The sequence below is a fragment of the Balaenoptera acutorostrata genome, chromosome 2 (genome assembly GCF_949987535.1).
Source record: "Balaenoptera acutorostrata chromosome 2, mBalAcu1.1, whole genome shotgun sequence".
NCBI lineage: Eukaryota > Metazoa > Chordata > Mammalia > Artiodactyla > Balaenopteridae > Balaenoptera > Balaenoptera acutorostrata.
Window position 1 is genome coordinate 21,548,497 of NC_080065.1, and position 17,405 is coordinate 21,565,901.

At 37.1% G+C, this 17,405-nt stretch overlaps 1 protein-coding gene across 1 annotated transcript in view; it reads right to left on the minus strand.

Annotated features, from left to right (window-relative positions):
• The window catches only part of CDH12 (cadherin 12), a 1,005,439-nt gene that overhangs the window by 268,890 nt on the left and 719,144 nt on the right, over positions 1-17,405 (minus strand). Inside the window, exon 4 of the mRNA XM_007188231.2 lies at positions 4,680-5,096. Coding sequence (XP_007188293.2) covers positions 4,680-4,910 — 231 coding nt within the window. The 5' untranslated portion in view covers positions 4,911-5,096. The remainder of the gene's footprint in view (positions 1-4,679; positions 5,097-17,405) is intronic.

The following is a 17,405-nucleotide window of genomic DNA, read 5'->3' on the forward strand; positions in this document are numbered from 1 at the left end:
CCACAGCTCCTCATAGGGTCTTTGTCACAGTATTAAAATTAATTGTTGTATTAAAATTATTGTTCACTCCTAAGATGCTTATAGGACAATAAAATGTGATATTTTCTGGTGCAATGAAACTGAATTACCCCGCTCTACCTGGCTTAAAATCCCAGTCTCAGTATTTACTGGGTGTTGGGCCATGGGAAGTTATTTAACTTTCTGTGCCTCACTTTTCTGATGCGTAAAATGGGGCTACTAATAATCTTCCTCCTAGTGCTGTTGTGAAGACTACATAAATTTTGGTAAGTAAAGGGTTTAAAATCCTGCCTTAAGATGCTCAATAAAGCTTACCTGTTATAATTGCAATCTAAAGACATTCATACTTAAATTTATCCCCACAAGGCTTAATGCTTTCTGAAATGGTAATGCATTCTCAATGAAAAATGTTAAATAAAGAAATGCCTCTGAAATTAGGGTTTAGATATGCTTCAATTCTTAATCTTTCTGCCATTTTAAACACTTTTGACTTAAGAATTGCTGCTAACAAAGATCATCTGAAGTGACAACCCAATTTTCTAAATTATTATTTGAAGATAAGATGGGTAGCATTTTCTTGATACATAGCTTTGAGGCTATGACATAACTTAGTACTATACAGACAAAGGCACCCAGTTATATTTGTTGGTATAAGCAACTTACTGTGCGTGCGTGTGTGTGTGTGTGTGTGTGTGTGTGTGTAAGCAAATGTGCACGTGTGTGTGTCTTTAATAATAATTTTTTGAGGTGACTTTGAGCAATAGGTAATAAATGAATTTAAAATGTTTGCTGATCAAATTAATTTCTGTGTTGCTCTGCAATACAGCACCTTACACGTGCCCAAGTGTTGTAGTAAATCCAAAATGTCTATTTGAGAAAAGCATTGGTTTTACCTCTCGACACCCTTGGGATGTATTTGTATATAAAATAATATTCATTATAAGCAACACCAAGGTTTGGTCTTTCTTGAAAGGATGTCAACAACAACACCTGTTCCTTTTAAATATTAAATATAACAGTGTTGAGGCTAATATCTATTAAGCCACTCAACCACCCCCCTTTAATTTCTACTGGAAGAAATTCTTTTATATTTGAAGGTAGGGAAATTCCTTTTTTCTCTCAATAAGTGGAGTTTCCAATAATGGGAACTCTACAAATTAATACTTTCCATGTATGTTCTTGCTGAAAAGAAACATACGTTAAATTTGAAGCTCACTTACAATAGTTCAGTTGACCATTGTGCTTGACACTTGTGCACACCCTTGACACAGAGTTCTATATTATTTATAGTACCTTGCTTTACTATGAACTGTCTCAAAGCCTTTCTAGAAAAAAGCAGGAGCACAAATATATTTATATGTTTACACACATATTTATAATGCTTGACTTGGTCCCAATGTTATCATATCACTATTCCCACATCTACAATCATCAAGACAGAGTTAATTAAACTTTAATTAGTTTCCATGTGGAAAGGAAATCTTGGCAACTGTTGTTTCATTTGCATTAGAAACATACATTGCCTGAGAACCATGGGTTTTCATTATACTTTACAAATAGGGAACCATGTGTCTATGAAAATAATATTTTAATTTCATAATAGGCTAGATCTTAGACCTTTTAAATCTATTTATAAATACTAATTCATCTCTTAAATGATTTGGATGAATTCCATACTATCATAGCAACTATAAAAATAGAATTCAAGGCTATCAAACAAAACTTGCATAAGCAGCTTCTAGATCCTTTTAATCATGTCCATTGGGATGTGAAATTCTACTCTAGCTAGGATAGATTAAAAGTCAATTCCATTAAATTTTCAACAAAAGGTCAACTTTCTCACCTCAAATTCTGGCAAGTAAAGGCTATGGATCTGCTTTAGTCAAAACCAGAGAATGGCTTCTCAGCAGACATTTGCCTGGAACCTCAATGCGATGTCCAGCTTCCATCACAAGCAGAGTTGATATAACTGACACCCAGGAGGCAGAGTTCTAGAGCTATGCTACCTCTTCATTTGTCTTGGATTTGAAAACTCAATCCTTATGCAAAATTAACTCACAAGAAACGAGTGCTCTAGGACAACATGAAATTATCTCACCATAGAAAAGTTTAGTGATTTTTTACATTCTGTGATCACATAGAGGAACCATATAAGCAGAAACTATGTACGGTAACATCAGGGGACATCCATGCTTTGGAGTGTTTTCCTCAAAAGTTTCTAAGGCCCGTCTTGTGCCGAGGGCTATTTGTGGAGCAATGCCATCTGAGTGGGGTGCCCTGGGCTGGATTGGAATTGCTTGGGCTTCAGTAGACATTTCTCTCCTTTAAGGGTCTCTCTGACTTTCTGCTCAATTTTGGGGCTCACCAGGTACCATATGGACCTCAGGACTACCACCTATGGAGTTGTCCCAGGGCCACAAGACCAGGCCCTGATTCCTAGTAGACGGCCTGTCAAGGATATTACTCCTGCTAAATGGCACTGTATATTTTTTGCAAGATCACTAAAAATTGGACAGCCAGAATGGTACTCAAAGACTGATTTGATGTGACTCAAATTTTATATATAGATAGGTACCCCAGAGAAAATAAATTTGCTCAGGGCCCATACACCGTAGTGTAATAGGGAAGAACAAATCTGACTCCATATTAGATCTGTTTCTTTTACCTTTGTACTCTGTTGCCTATGCTTAGTCATGCTGGCTCTGCACCTTTTGGAAAAGAATGTTGCCTATAGCTTGAAATATACAGGATAACCTATTCTCAAGACTCTAACCTTTAAGAGTCCATTCATGTAGAGATAAAAAGTTGCAGAACAGAGAATAACTTTTGTCTTGTTGGAGGTTTACAGGAACATCCTGACCTGACCTATGTGGACAGCTGCAAGAACAAAGGATTCCAACACCAAGAAGTTTGCAACAACTAACCACGCCCCTCCCTCACCTTGCCTTAAAAGTGCTTTGCTGAAATCCTTCAGGGAGCTCAGGGTTTTTGGGACAGGAGCCACCCATCTGCTTATATCGCCCTGCAATAAACCCTTCTCTGCTCCAAACTTTGATGTTTTGGTGTGTTTGACCTCACGGTGCATCGGGCACATGAACCTGTGTTTGGTAACACAAGGGCAACCCTGGCTACATGTTCCTTTTCAACAAGGTTCTATCTGAAGACCTTCCCCACCGTATTATTCAATATTTTAAAAATAAATTTCCAAAAGGTAAATTCTAAAATCATAGGGCAAAGAATTTAGATGTTGAATAGATTTGCTTCCTTTGAGCCAGTATTAGAATCATAAGACTCATCTTGTTTCTCATTAGTTTAGGTTTTCTGAAACCTCTAGGGACTTTAATATTCCAGAGACATAATCTTCTATATCAGCTTCCTAATACTCCTTCTACTACGGTTTCCCATTTCTGTCTTTGGATTTATTTTAAACTCTCTTCAAACATAAATATTTTTATTAAAGCCATAGAAAAATCTTTTAGAAAATTAAAAAATGGAAATAACAAAATCAAAATACATAAAATATTTATTTTTCTGGAAAATATTCTGGTATCATTGATAAGGTCTATCTATTATGGACATGAGTCAAAAATTTTATGTAAGAAAAATAGCAGTGAAACATAAATGTGCTGAAACAGATAGTTGCCATCAACTATTTTGTGAAAAAATTTTAATTTCTTCAAAATTACAATAAGATTAAAATTTGTGTATTGTGTTGAGATTTATGTGTACATATCTGGGTTCCAGCATTTATTACTTTAGCCATAAATAGCTTCATAAATAGCTTGTAAAGCCTATAATAATGGAATTATTTATAAAGTATAAGCAAGCCAAATCAAATATAGAGCTTCCTCAACTTACAATGGAGTTACATTCCAATAAACTCACTGTAAATTGAAAATATTGTAAGTCGAAAAGCATTTAATACACCTATTCTACTGATTATCATTACTTAGCCAGACTTAAACATTCTCAGAACACTTATATTAACCTACACTCAGGAAAAATCATCTAGCACAGAGCCTATTTTATAATCAAGTGTTGACTATCTCATGTAGTTTACTGAATATTGTACTAAAAGTGAAAAACAGAATGGTTATGCGGGTACAGAATGCATACTGTTTTCACTACATTGTAAAGTTAAAAAATCCTAAATCAAACCATTATACGTCTGAGACCATCTATACTCCAGAACCACAATCTAAACGGTATATCATGTTTTTTAAGAGGGAGGGAAAGGGAGACATTCTGGTCATTCAAAGATACCAACAAAAATGTAGAATATTTATACCTGCTGATTTTTCCTGTCTCTCATTGGTAAACAATTCCAGAATGGCTATGACCAATAATGTGTTATAGTAACAGGTTTAATTTCATTTACACATATTAACTGCATGTCTTTGGCGAATAATGCCAAAAATAGGAACACAATATATATTAACTTCATTAAAATAACTAGGGAGAATGGAAGCAAAGAGGGATTAAATGATATTCCAAAGCTTACCTGGGCCATTGAGTCAGGAAGAGAAACCAGGTCTCTCAGATTTCAATTTCAGTGTTCTACTCACTGGTTTGGTCAACTCCTGTGCAAAACATCCATACACAATACACAATGCATAAGCCCCCCTGCTATCAAGTTATTATCAAAAGAAAAACGCCATTACCTTTCCCACATACTGAGGCTCGGAGCCCATGTATTCCTCCAGCACAAAAAATTGATTCCATACCCAGCCACGTTTAACTCGTTGGAAATGTGATCGCCGCCCTGGCAGGTGGATAACATTCTCTCTTGGTTCTGTGGCTAAAGTCTGTTGTGGCTGAGGTTGAAGTGGTGTTAGGAGACCTCCATCAAACAGGACCCAGAGCAGCAGGGATAAACAGTTCCTTGTAAGCATTGGCAAAAGCTTTCCTACAGCAGGGTAATAAAAACTCCAGCACTTAATGCAGTATTGTGGAATCCAGGTTTGAGGTGTCTGTGGCCTCTACCACTTAGCTCTCTCTTTTATTGCAGAAATGATAATGCAGGCATTAATCCTTTCGATGAAAAGGCTTCTGCTATATTATATTCCATCTAAAGGGACCTATAAAACAGATTAACAAAGATACATTAAACTGATAGAATTACATGATGATAGTCATCAAAACTTTCATCATATCTGCCAACATTTAAAGAAACAGAGAGGAAAGTCTTTAAAAGAATTATATTGGTAAATGGTCATTGCTTTTTAACGTGTTAACTTGGATAAAACATCTAAGTTTTTTTTAAAGACTTGAAAAGTATGAGTTACAATAAAGCAAAAGGTATATCATAAATAGAAGCAATCATTTTTTTAAATTTAATAATCATTTTAAGAATAAAACAGGGATCACTGTTTTTGTAATTGAAGTATAGTTGATTTACAATGTTTCAAGTGTACAGCAAAGTAATTCAGATATATATATATATATATATATTCTTTTTTAGATTTTTTCCATTATAGGTTATTACAAGATATTGAATATAGTTCCCTGTACTATACAGTAGGTCCTTGTTGTTTATTTATTTTATATATAGTAGTGTGTATCTTTCAGTCCCGAATTCCCAATTCATCCCCGCCTTTCCCCTTTGGTAACCATTTGTTTGTTTTCTATGTCTGTGAGTCTATTTCTGTTTTGTAAATAAGTTCATTTGTATCACTTTTTTTATATTCCACATATGAGGGATATCATGTATTTGTTTTTCTCTGTCTGACTTAGTATGATAATCTTTAGGTCCATCCAAATGACATTAGTACTGCAAATGGCATTATTTCATTCTGTTTTCATGGCTGAGTAATATTCCATTGTATATATGTGCCACATCTTCTTTATCCATTCATCTGTCAATGGACACTTAGGTTACTTCCATGTCTTGGTTATTGTAAATAGTGCTGCTACGAACATTGGGGTGCTCGTATCTTTTTGTATTAGAGTTCTTTTCCAGGATCACTATTTTAAAGTGAACTGAGAGTAGGATTTCACAAACGGCACAATTGACCTTTCGGGATGGATAACTCTTTGCCGCTGGGGAGCCAGCGTGTGCATTTTATGATTTCTAGCAGCACCCCCTTTCCTTTACTCGATAGATGACAGCAGCACCCTCTCTCACAGCCAGTTGTGACAACAAAAAAATGTCTCCAGACATTGCCAAATAAATATTCCCTGGGAGGAGCAAAATAGGCCAAGATTGAGAACCACAGATTTAGAGAATAAGGAAAAAACAAAGCAGTTTTAAAAAAGCAAAAGAATTCTCTGAAGTTAGAGAATAGGAAGAATAGGACCATGCAAGAAAGAACAACATAAATTACTAAACGTAAATGACCTTACTAAGATGTAAGTTATTGAGAAAATCTCAGATTGTTTTATAAGGCTTTATTATAAGCTTTACGTTAAAAAAAAAAGTTTCTCTAGCCTTGGCGTACTAGAAACACTGGATACAAAGGAATCATTTTGTAGGTGGTGTGCAGCTCAGAGCAACCTTGGGTCCCTATCAGATGGACAACCTCTGCCCTGCATTTAGGTAAAATGAGCTTTGAACATCTCCTTACAACAAACACTTTTTTTCATTCGCTTATCTAAGGTTTGGGTGTTTACAAGGTACTAGGACCTTTGTTAAACAGTAGATAGGATAACAGACACAATCCTTCCCTCTCTTAAATCAGAAATGGAAAATAAATAGTCATAGAAAAGAAATGAGGGCAAATTTACCAATGCTGTAAAAAAAAAGAAAAAAAGAAAGCAAACAGAATATCCTGATGGCAAAACTTAAGTGACCAAAACTTAAGTTAGCAAAAGCCTGTTATAGGTGCCAATTGCAGGGAGACCAAAAGGTGAGAGCAGATCTATGTTCTGTAAGCAGCGTGGGAAAAATGTGGCCCCAGCCAGGGAAGTTTCCTGCATTTGGCACTAGGGGCCCATTGCCCACAGCCTGGGACGTTTCCAAGGGCCAGAAATGTTGGAGGCCAGAAATTATGTACAGCGCTTCCAAAACAAGAGAACTAAAATCAAAATCAATACATATTCAATCACACGCCTATAAAACAGGGCATTTTGTCAACCTGTCAGTTGCAATTCGGTTTAATGGTTATTCAGTTACATACAATATAATAAAAAGTATAATGCATTCTTTGCAAATATTCAAATTTAAACATTTAATGTGGGAGCAATTCACTACACTTGAGTTAAGATATGAGATGGGGAGGGTTAAAAGTTATACTTTGAGAGCATCCTACAAGGACACTCCCAAAAGGAGAAATAAAGCAGGATATATATTTTTTTCTGGCCTGAAGGGATGCACCTGTTAGCTACTAACAAAAACATAAACAGTATATATTTTATTGCATCTTTTCATTCTGGCAAAATAATGTTCATAAAAAGTTAACTTAGACCTATATTGTGCAATATGCTAACCACTAGCCATATGTGGCTGTCTAGTTAAAATTTAGCAAATTGATGTTGAGACGTGCTCTACTTTTCAATTATATACCACATTTCAAAAAACTAGTACAAAACAAAGAATGTAAAATCCCACTATTGATTCTATATTTATTAGTTGTTGACATGGTAATATTTTGGATATAGAAGTTAAATAAATATAAACTATTTAATTTGACTTATTTCTTTTTAATTTTTAGTGTGTTTACTAGAAAATTACAATTATAGATGCAGCTTGCATTTGTGATTTGCATTATTTTCTACTGAAAAGAACTGATTTAAACAATAGAGTTTAAATCACACCTGCAATTTCTACTTAAGCAATGTATTCTTAACATTCATAAATCGAATATCTAGCACAAACTGTGTCATGTTTGTGTGACAATATATTTGGGATGTCAGAGGATATTTGCAACTCTATGCAATAAGCCTGTGTAAAAATAATGCACATGTTTTCCTCATCTGTTTTCAAGTTTAAATTACTAACATCAAAAACTATAGTGTTTTAATTTCTTGAATTTTCCATCTTGTCCATGTTTCTTCCCCTACTCATGTCAATCCTACCCAGGCATATATACAGAACAGATGGGGAGATAAACATGAGTAGAAAAGATGGATGGCAGGAACTCTAGCTTCCCAAACCTAGTCTATTATATATAATTAGGTTGTATTTTTGCCTTTCTGTTCCATTGATTTTTTTCTCCTCCATTTTTTGGGGGGCATGAGTTATAAAAATTCAGACTTTAGGGCTTCCCTGGTGGCGCAGTGGTTGGGAGTCTGCCTGCCAGTGCAGGGGACACGGGTTCGAGCCCTGGTGTGGGAGGATCCCACATGCCGCGGAGCAACTAGGCCCGTGAGCCACGGCTGCTGAGCCTGCGCGTCTGGAGCCTGTGCTCCGCAACAAGAGAGGCCGCGACAGTGAGAGGCCCGCGCACCGCGATGAAGAGTGGCCCCCGCTTGCCGCAACTAGAGAAAGCCCTCGCACAGAAACGAAGACCCAACACTGCCATAAATAATAAATAAATAAATACATACATACATACATACATAAATAAACAAACAAACCCAAAGTTAAAAAAAAAAATTCAGACTTTAGTGAGCATTGATACCTAAAGTTATTTCTTTAAACAGTGTCTTTTTATTTTATATTAGAGATTTTTGATATTGTCCAGTTGGCTATATTCATCATCAGTACCATCACTATGAGTCCAGATACCCTTTTCCCTTGGAAGTGGAGGTGTCTGAAATCTGAGTTTTGATCTCCTTTTAGAGGAATCTTTCAGAAATTCTAACTGGCCCACATCATCCCTCTTTTGTTACCTTAGGATGGATGTTTGTGATGTGAAGAAGAATGTGAAAGTAACATAAAAACTATGTTTTTTCATAAGCTAATTCCTCAGCACTGTAAAGATTCACATCACCAAAAACAGCCCCTAAATGCACAACATTGTCATGAGGCTGAAGTGAAGAGGAGTCACAGAAGAGTACAGTGTGGCAGAAGATCCCCCCATTTCCCTCGCCTCGTGCCCACTTCTTGTTCTTTCCTTCGGTTCTCTCTGGACACGTATTCTACTTAGCCTGCTGTGTTCTTCTGCTTTTTCATGCATTTTCCTCTTTTTCTCTCTCTAAGTAGTCTGATCCTTACCCGTATCCCTGCCATCAAATTACTTTCTCCTTTTTTGTTAAAATATGTTTCGATATTTACAGGAATATTTACGTATGAGTAGTTTATTTTGCTGATATTTTCATTAGGATGGTGATGGCCAGGGGTGACCTCACAGGTTCTGAAGATATGCACTTAATCTTATTCTTTGCCATGAATGGTGCTGTTTTAGTATGAATTCTGCAGAAGGCAAAGCTTTTTAGGAACTCACATACCACATTGTAGTAGAAAGATCTATAATTAAAAATGTAAAGCCTTCTCACTGTACACTGAGGATGAAACACACAGCACCATGACTGTAGTTAACACTGTATTGTATATCTGGAAGTTGCTAAGACAGTAAATCTTAAAAGCCAGGATTTTTATTATGATGTTCATGAACTTAATAGGGCCTGCATGATCTACCTCTACACCATGCTAGACCCTTGCCATTCTCCCCTTCTCTCAAACCCTTTACTGATAAATAATATTATTATCAATAGTAATAATTTATATTACAGGTGTATTTGTATGACTATTTGTTCCACTTTTCTGAGTAGAGTGAACAGGGGCTAAGAGAGTAGCAATGATGTCTCTTTTGTCAGCTTTTCTCAGCTGTTCTGTTCCTGGCATCTACAACAGTGTATTGTAAGTACCAAAAAAGCATTTGTTAATTTTGAGGGAATCAGTCATCGAATGATAATAGCCAACTTTTATTGAAAACTCACTATGTTCCATATAATGTTGTGTGTTCTGTACCAGTACAACTGCTCTGTGAAGGAGGTGTTATTATACCCATTTGACAGATAGAATGGAGGAATAGAGAAGTTAAATGACTTGACCATTGTCCACAGAGGAGTGCATAGCAGGCAGGTTTGAATCTGGGCACTCTGACTCAAGAGCCCATCCCCTTGGATTCTGTTCTCCACTATCCCTGAATGAACGAATGCATAAATAGATGAGAGCATCAAGGGTTTCAAATCCCAGCAAGACAAATAATACGAGCTTGAAGACCTGAGTTCCAAATTCTTTTTCCAAAGCGAAGTAGTTATCTCAATATTGGGCAGCATAAAGTTTCTTAGACTCATTTAGATCTCCTGTGAAATTAGAAGATTTGAAGCAATTAGGTCAATATAGTTCCTTTGAAGTCAGGGGGTTCAGGACTCCCAGCCCTCACCCACCAGGATGTAAAAAGAGCCACATAATTCTAGGCAGAGACAGAAGAAAAGAAAAAAAGCTATAATAGACATGGCCAGTGTGCTAACAGGACTGGATGGTGGCTGAAAATTCAGAAACGGCACAACAGCCCAGCTAATTCACCCAGCAAGGCGCTAGACAGGCCAGGTGACCCAAAGCACAGAGAAGGTAAGGCCCTTCCCAGCTGCCCAGCCTCTTCCCAGTTAGACTGAACTGGGGGTGCTGTGCTGGGGTCTGTCAGATGAGCGCCCAGCCTGTGGGACCTAAGTGATGACTCTGAATTTGGGGGTCACTTCCAGGCTTGGTATAGTTTTAAAAAATAATAATAAAAGAAATAAATGAAAAGATAAGCTTTGGAACAAGACAGATCTGAGGAATAATGTCTAATGACATCATAGCATAGTTGTACGCTAAGTAACTGTCTGTCAAGTAGCATTTGAATTGTGGGGACACCATCAACAATATTCTTATGTCTGTAGAGCTAAATACAGGAAGAAATAAAATATATGTTCATCTCATCACTCAATTAGAACGTGTATACACATGCATTTCCTAACTCATGGTATTGCATTAGGATCCTAAAATCCGTTCCAACACTCTATAAAACTGTGGTGCTTCAGCGAACAGAGGAACAGATATTATTTTCAGTTCATGATGCTGCTCCCAGCAGATCCCAGCCTCCGGCCACAGTTGTCAGCCGGGGAGCTTTTAAAGTGTTATATCACAACAAAAGTAATGCAAGGCGATTGAAGGACTCTGGTTCTTAAGTGAAAGAGAAACAACTCCCTCAGGCATGAAATATAGCTGAAATTACAAGGAAAAATTATGAGGAGCCATCAACCTGGGTACACTTGCCCCAGCACCAATGGTGCTGTCACAAGAGCAAGAACAGAGACTTGTTCTGAGGTGTCAGCACCCTGTGGAAACATGGCAACTTTAAAGAAGACATATTTGTTACAAAGGACATCACCAGAGATGGGTTTTACTCCATATACTGGATTTCGGGCACAGTGTTTAAAATTTTACATTTGTCTATTATTCCTAAATTTTGTGGAGCCGAATTGGCTTTCCAAAGACTTTCCAAACCCAATGATGAGTCTCTCGAGCCACACGTTGCTTTTAGCAGAAGGGAGGTTTTACAAAATGGTCATATATCAAAGCAGGGGTTAGTTAGATGTGAAACACCCAGTGACAGCTTTTCCGTTAAATGTGTCTTTAGAACTGAGAGTTACCAAAGGCTGTGGTTTCCGTAGTTACTTATTTAATTTTGGGTGTGTTTGTTTTTAAGACTAGCTCTTGAAAAGGGGTCTACTTTATATAAATTACACTGAAAGGGTCTATCTTTGTTAGAAGATGTCTTACGAGGTTGACAGGTATGTTAATTATTACAAGTGGTTCCCTATTATGGGTAACATTCTAAGGCTAACTGCATATAGGATAACTCTTTAATGGCGACTATGCCTATGACCTATGGAATAATTTTTCAAGGGTACTTCTTAAATATTATATATATACATATATATATATATATATATATATATATATATATATATATATATATATATATGAAGGTAGTTTTTGGAATACATTGGGGATGAGCAAATATCCCTACCACACCTCTCTTGGTCCTAGTAAGCCCACACCAAAAGGAAATTTTACACTCTCTCTGGTGCAGCAAAATCTTAACCCCAACTCCTCTATTTTACAAACTTAACACTGAGAAGTAGAGAAGTATGGATGGTAAACCCACTTCCATTGTCTCTTAGAAGTTAAATAAAGATGCCTGAAGGTGATAATTACTCTATGATCTTGATTTGTGGAGTTCATTAATCCTTGCTCTCTGACTTATCCAGACCCTACTCTTTACTATATATATATATATATATATATATATATATATATATATATATATATATACACACACACACACACACACACACACAGTAAATGATATGATACTGGTATCGCCAATAAGCTAAGAAAAAATATCTGTGGGAGAAAAAAAAAGAAACTCAACATTGGGCATCTTTCCAGTATGGATGACAAGGAACACAATCTCTCTCCTTCCCTCTCTCAGAAGACAGATTTGAGTACACATTTACATTCATGGTGTTACTTTTAACTGCATTGTTAGAACACCCTTGATGTGATGTTCTGAAAAAGGCAGTTTACCTCTTTGGTGTTCCCCTGCAAAATCAATAACAACAGTCTACTCATGAGAAATACATTAGACAAATCCCAACTGAATGACATTCTATAAAATGCCTGAGCAGTACTTTTGAAAACTTTGAATGTCATCAAAAACAAGGAAAATCTTGGGAATTTCCTGGTGGTCCAGTGGTTTGGACTCTGAACTTCCACTTCAGGGGGCCCAGATTCAATCCCTGGTTGGGAAACTAAGATCCCGCAAGCCACACAATGTGGCCAAATAAATAAATAAAGGCACGTCTTGTTTAAAAAAATAAAAACAAACAAAAAAAAAAACCAAGGAAAATCTGGAAAGTTGTCATAGCCAAGAGATACCTAAGGAAACATGAAAACTAAATGTAACAGATGGGATGCTGGAACAGAAAAAGGACATTAGGTAAGAGCTAAGAAAATATGAATAAAGTATGGACTTTAGTTAATAATAATGTGTTAATATTTATTATTTAATTGTAACAAATGTATCATGCTAATGTAAGATATAATCTCAGAGGTGCTGGATATATGTGAATTCTCTGTACTATTGTTTCAATTTTTCTGTAAATTTAAATGTGCTCAAAAATAAAGTTTATTTAAAAAAAGAAGAAGAGGAAAGCATGGGATTCAGTAATAAGAAGAAAGGCAAAGGGAATTTTCAGCACAATAATAGAGAGGAATTTTAGGAAGAAAACTGTATATAGGCTCAGGGAGCACCAGTCCAGATTAAAGAGATGAAGAATTCCAAGAGGTATAACACCAAGGAGGAGAAATTAATGAATTAAAATGAATGAATTACATAGTGTTTTTAAATGGCAGAGAAGAAATTCACACTTTGTTGGAAAGTGTGTTGATGAAATAATGATTAATACATAGAAAAAAAAGGCAATTATTCATTCTTAGGAAATAAAGAAAAAATTACCAGAGATGTAACTCAGTCATAACGTGATTATATTCAAGGATGAGACTACAATTTTTGAGGCATTTTGACCTTACCTATTTACCACATAAAACAACACCCTGATGCAAATATTCACTAGAAATTTTTGTTTACAAAGCTTCAGTATAAAACCAGTTCTTAATATATTGAAACCATTTTTGTAAATTAAGAAATTGTGATTAAATAAGTGAGACTTTTAAATATTTTATCATAAAAACGGCTGAGATTTCATTACCTGGAGTCTTGGCTAATGGCTAAAAAATTGTACAACCTACTTCCTACCAGACACAGGAGAAATTTACACAGAGTAAGGGGGCAAAATTGGGAGAAAAAGAACTTCTTCAGAGTTCTATTCAGAGACTGCCTTGTAAATGATAGAAATCTTAGTAATAGTAGTAATTCAAGAGCTGAAAGCCACAGGATCTCCATTTTTATTACCACTTTCATGATGCCTGGAAGAAGGATATCTTACATTGGAAAATAGTTTGGATTTTTATATTGCATTCAAATTCTGTATCAAAAAAATAAGGGAAAAATGCTCTAGCTGTGATAGATTGAGGAAAGCTTACAGGAGGCCAGCCACAAGGGACTGATGGAGAGCTGCTTAGAAAATCAGCTTAGAGTAAGACTGGATTAAATCACAGTTCTAGCAAAAGAGCCAAGATTATCTGAAGGATGTTAAACTTCATCACAACACTGAGTAGTCTTCCTGAATTCCTAGTTTTATGAGGCTAATCAGTACTGAAGGGAAAAAAGCAAATTATAATGTGTACATTTTGAGAGCAAAACTAAATAGGGTGTAGGTGCAATACTTCAGAATAGCACAGTAAGGGGTTCAGTAGACACTCTTCAGAGCAAAACAGCAATTTTACTAAGAAAATTATTTTATATACACTAGCAAATGTTAAATGGATGGCTAGTGGGAAGCTGCTGCATAGCACAGGGAGATCAGCTCGATGCTTTATGACCACCTAGAGGGGTGGGATAGGGAGGGCGGGAGGGAGGCTCAAGGAGGGGATATGGGGATATATGTATGCATATAGCTGATTCACTTTGTTGTACAGCAGAAACTAACACAACATTGTAAGGCAATTATACTCTAATAAAGATTAAAAAAAAGAAAATACAATTGAAAAAATAAACAATCATTTAAAGTCGCTGGAAGCTGTCTTAAGCATATACAGCAAATGGAGAGACATTCATTTGAGGAAGTTTACTAAATCTTGGTAAGAACCGAAAGAGTCTGTGACATTGAGCCATGACCTGCTTTCTTAGATGATATTATTAAATTTATATGTCCCAGGTCTGTGCTACAGAAGCTCTCTACTTTGGACAGGAGCAACTAAGAAGTTGGAGGCTCTTTACCCAGCTCTTAATCTCAAGCTTGGGTTTCATCTTGGGAGGAAAAGGCTGGCAGTGGCGTTTCACATTCCTCCTCCCAAGTCCTGTGTTTCAGAAATGCTGTCTCAGGCAGGTGTGGTGGAAAGAATAAGACTTCCTTTCTCACTAGCTTCCATTCAGAGAGTGAAAGCTCTACTCCAGGCACACCTGGTTGAGAATAGAGGGGCCCTCCCTAGCTCACTTGTAGGGCAAAGTTTCTGCATTTGTAGGGGCAAATTGAGAAGACCAGGGGTGGCAACTGCCTATCACCACCATCACCAATGGCCACTCATAGCATGAGGATGGCACTACAGGAAGAGCAGGTCCTGGCTCCCAGCTCTGTTGCAGAGCTTCAGGTATTCTTCTCAAGAGAAAGGAAGGCCAAAAGGATAAAGAGCTCCAGGGCTGTGTTTGAGAGGACACACTTTATTTCTAACAGAATGCAAACTCCTTGTCCAAGAGTGCTGTTGAAACAGTGGAGATCTTTGTGCAGAGCAATGAAAGATTTTGGTAAATCTATGATACGAACAGAATGCAAGAGCAGCCAGGAGTTTAATAGAACCAAGAAAAGGATAACCAAGAAGAGCCCTTCGGGATCAGTCAATTCTAGGGATTGGGAAGGCTGTGCACGTGTGCTAAGCTGTACTCACTCACTAGAGATCACTACCGGGAATGAAAGAGATGTGAAAGCACTCCCCAGCCTGCAGCCAGAACATCAACATAGGTCGGGGGCGGAGGGGAGGGGTCGTTTCACTGGCACAAGGAGCTTAAATACAACTTCATACCAAACACCAACTGAGCAATAATCTACTCTGACCCAGGGGCAACTCCTAGGAATCCAGACTTAAAAATACTCATCCCTTGCAGTCATGAAGAATGTGTGTATCCCCAGTACTGTGCCCTCTCAGAAGTAATTAGAGATAAAATCTTTAAGTACCAGTTCCCAAGTAAACATGGAGCAAAAAATGCAAATTTATTACTCAGTAATAGCAGCCTACAAGTCACACAGATATCCAACGGCAGAGGGTAAACATCTGACCAGCTAAGGGGCTTAAGCACAGCCACTGACAAATAGGTGGCTTCTGCTGATGCAGGACCAATACCATATGTAGCCAGGTTAAAAGATCAACGAGAGAAAACAAACTTGAACAGAGGTCACACGTTGTAGATGTAATATACATTTCCAAATAAATTCACCCAATTCACTAAACAAATAAATGACCAAGCAAACAACAGCAAGAACGACCTCCAGGGGAGAGGATTGGAGGTTCAATAATCACTGCTGCTACAATATATTATTTATAAAGTCCGGTTTTCAACACTTACGAGACATGCAAAGAAACAGGAAAGTGTGACCCACATACTGGGAAATGAGCAGTCAGAGAAATTAGCCTTCGAAGGGGCCTAGATGATGAACTTAGAGTGCAAAGGGTTTAAAGTAACTATTGTAAACATGGGCTTCTGAGCTAACAGGTATCAACCTGCAATGAAGACATACACACCCTGGGGGCCAATTTACAGGGTCTATCTTTGGCTCATTTACACAGCACCATGCAATGGAATATTATTTGGACTGAAAAGGAATACAGTACTAATACATGCTACAACATTGATGAACATTGAAAACACTGAGCTAAAAGAAAGAAGCTAGTCACAAAAGACCACATATTGTATGAATTTCATTTATATGACATGTTCAGACTAGGCAAATATATAAAGACAGAGGGTAGATTAATGGTTGCCCAGGGCTAGTACGTGGTGTGACGTGTGAGGAGTAATTGCTAATGGGTTTGGGATTTCTTCCAGGTAGGACAAAAGTGACCTAAAATTAGATTGTGGTGATGCATAATTATATGAATATACCAATAAAACACTGAATTGCATAAAGTGTGTGAATTGTATGGTATGGAAATTATATCACAATAAAACTGTTACCAACACACACACACACACACACACACACAAATGACCAAATGGTGGACTTCACACTCAAGATTTTGGACTGTAGTTAGGGCACCTGAAATTATCTTTGTTTCTTGAAATAAACTGAATCAAGCAGGGTCACAATGCACGTGCTAATAGATTTTACATGATAGTGATCAGTGTCTGCCTCAATACTCACATATGGCATGTATTTGAGAATCTGCCCACTGATTTACCACTGCTAGTACCTAAGGGTTTCATCATGACCACCTAAGCAGCATGTACATCCTCTAAATTTTTACAGAAATCATCTGTGCTGGAGATAGCCCCACATTTGTTTCATCAGTGCTGCTTCATGCTTCAATGGGAATCAATAGACATGCTGTTAATGTATGATTTTCTTCCAGCACACAAAGAAAGTGCATTCCTTTCAAATATTACTGGAGGCATTGAACTTGTGTAAAAGAGGGGTTTGAATCCATGCCTGACGTACTTGCTAGACTAAGCCTTGAAAGCACCTTTACAGATTCCCCACAGGAATCTGAACCACTGTGAGCAAAAGAGCCCTTGGGTTGCAAAAATAAATATCATGCTACTCTTTATGGAGAACCACAAAGATTTCAATAATACCAATACTTAATGGAGTGAGGAGTTTTACTCACCAGAATTCCAGAG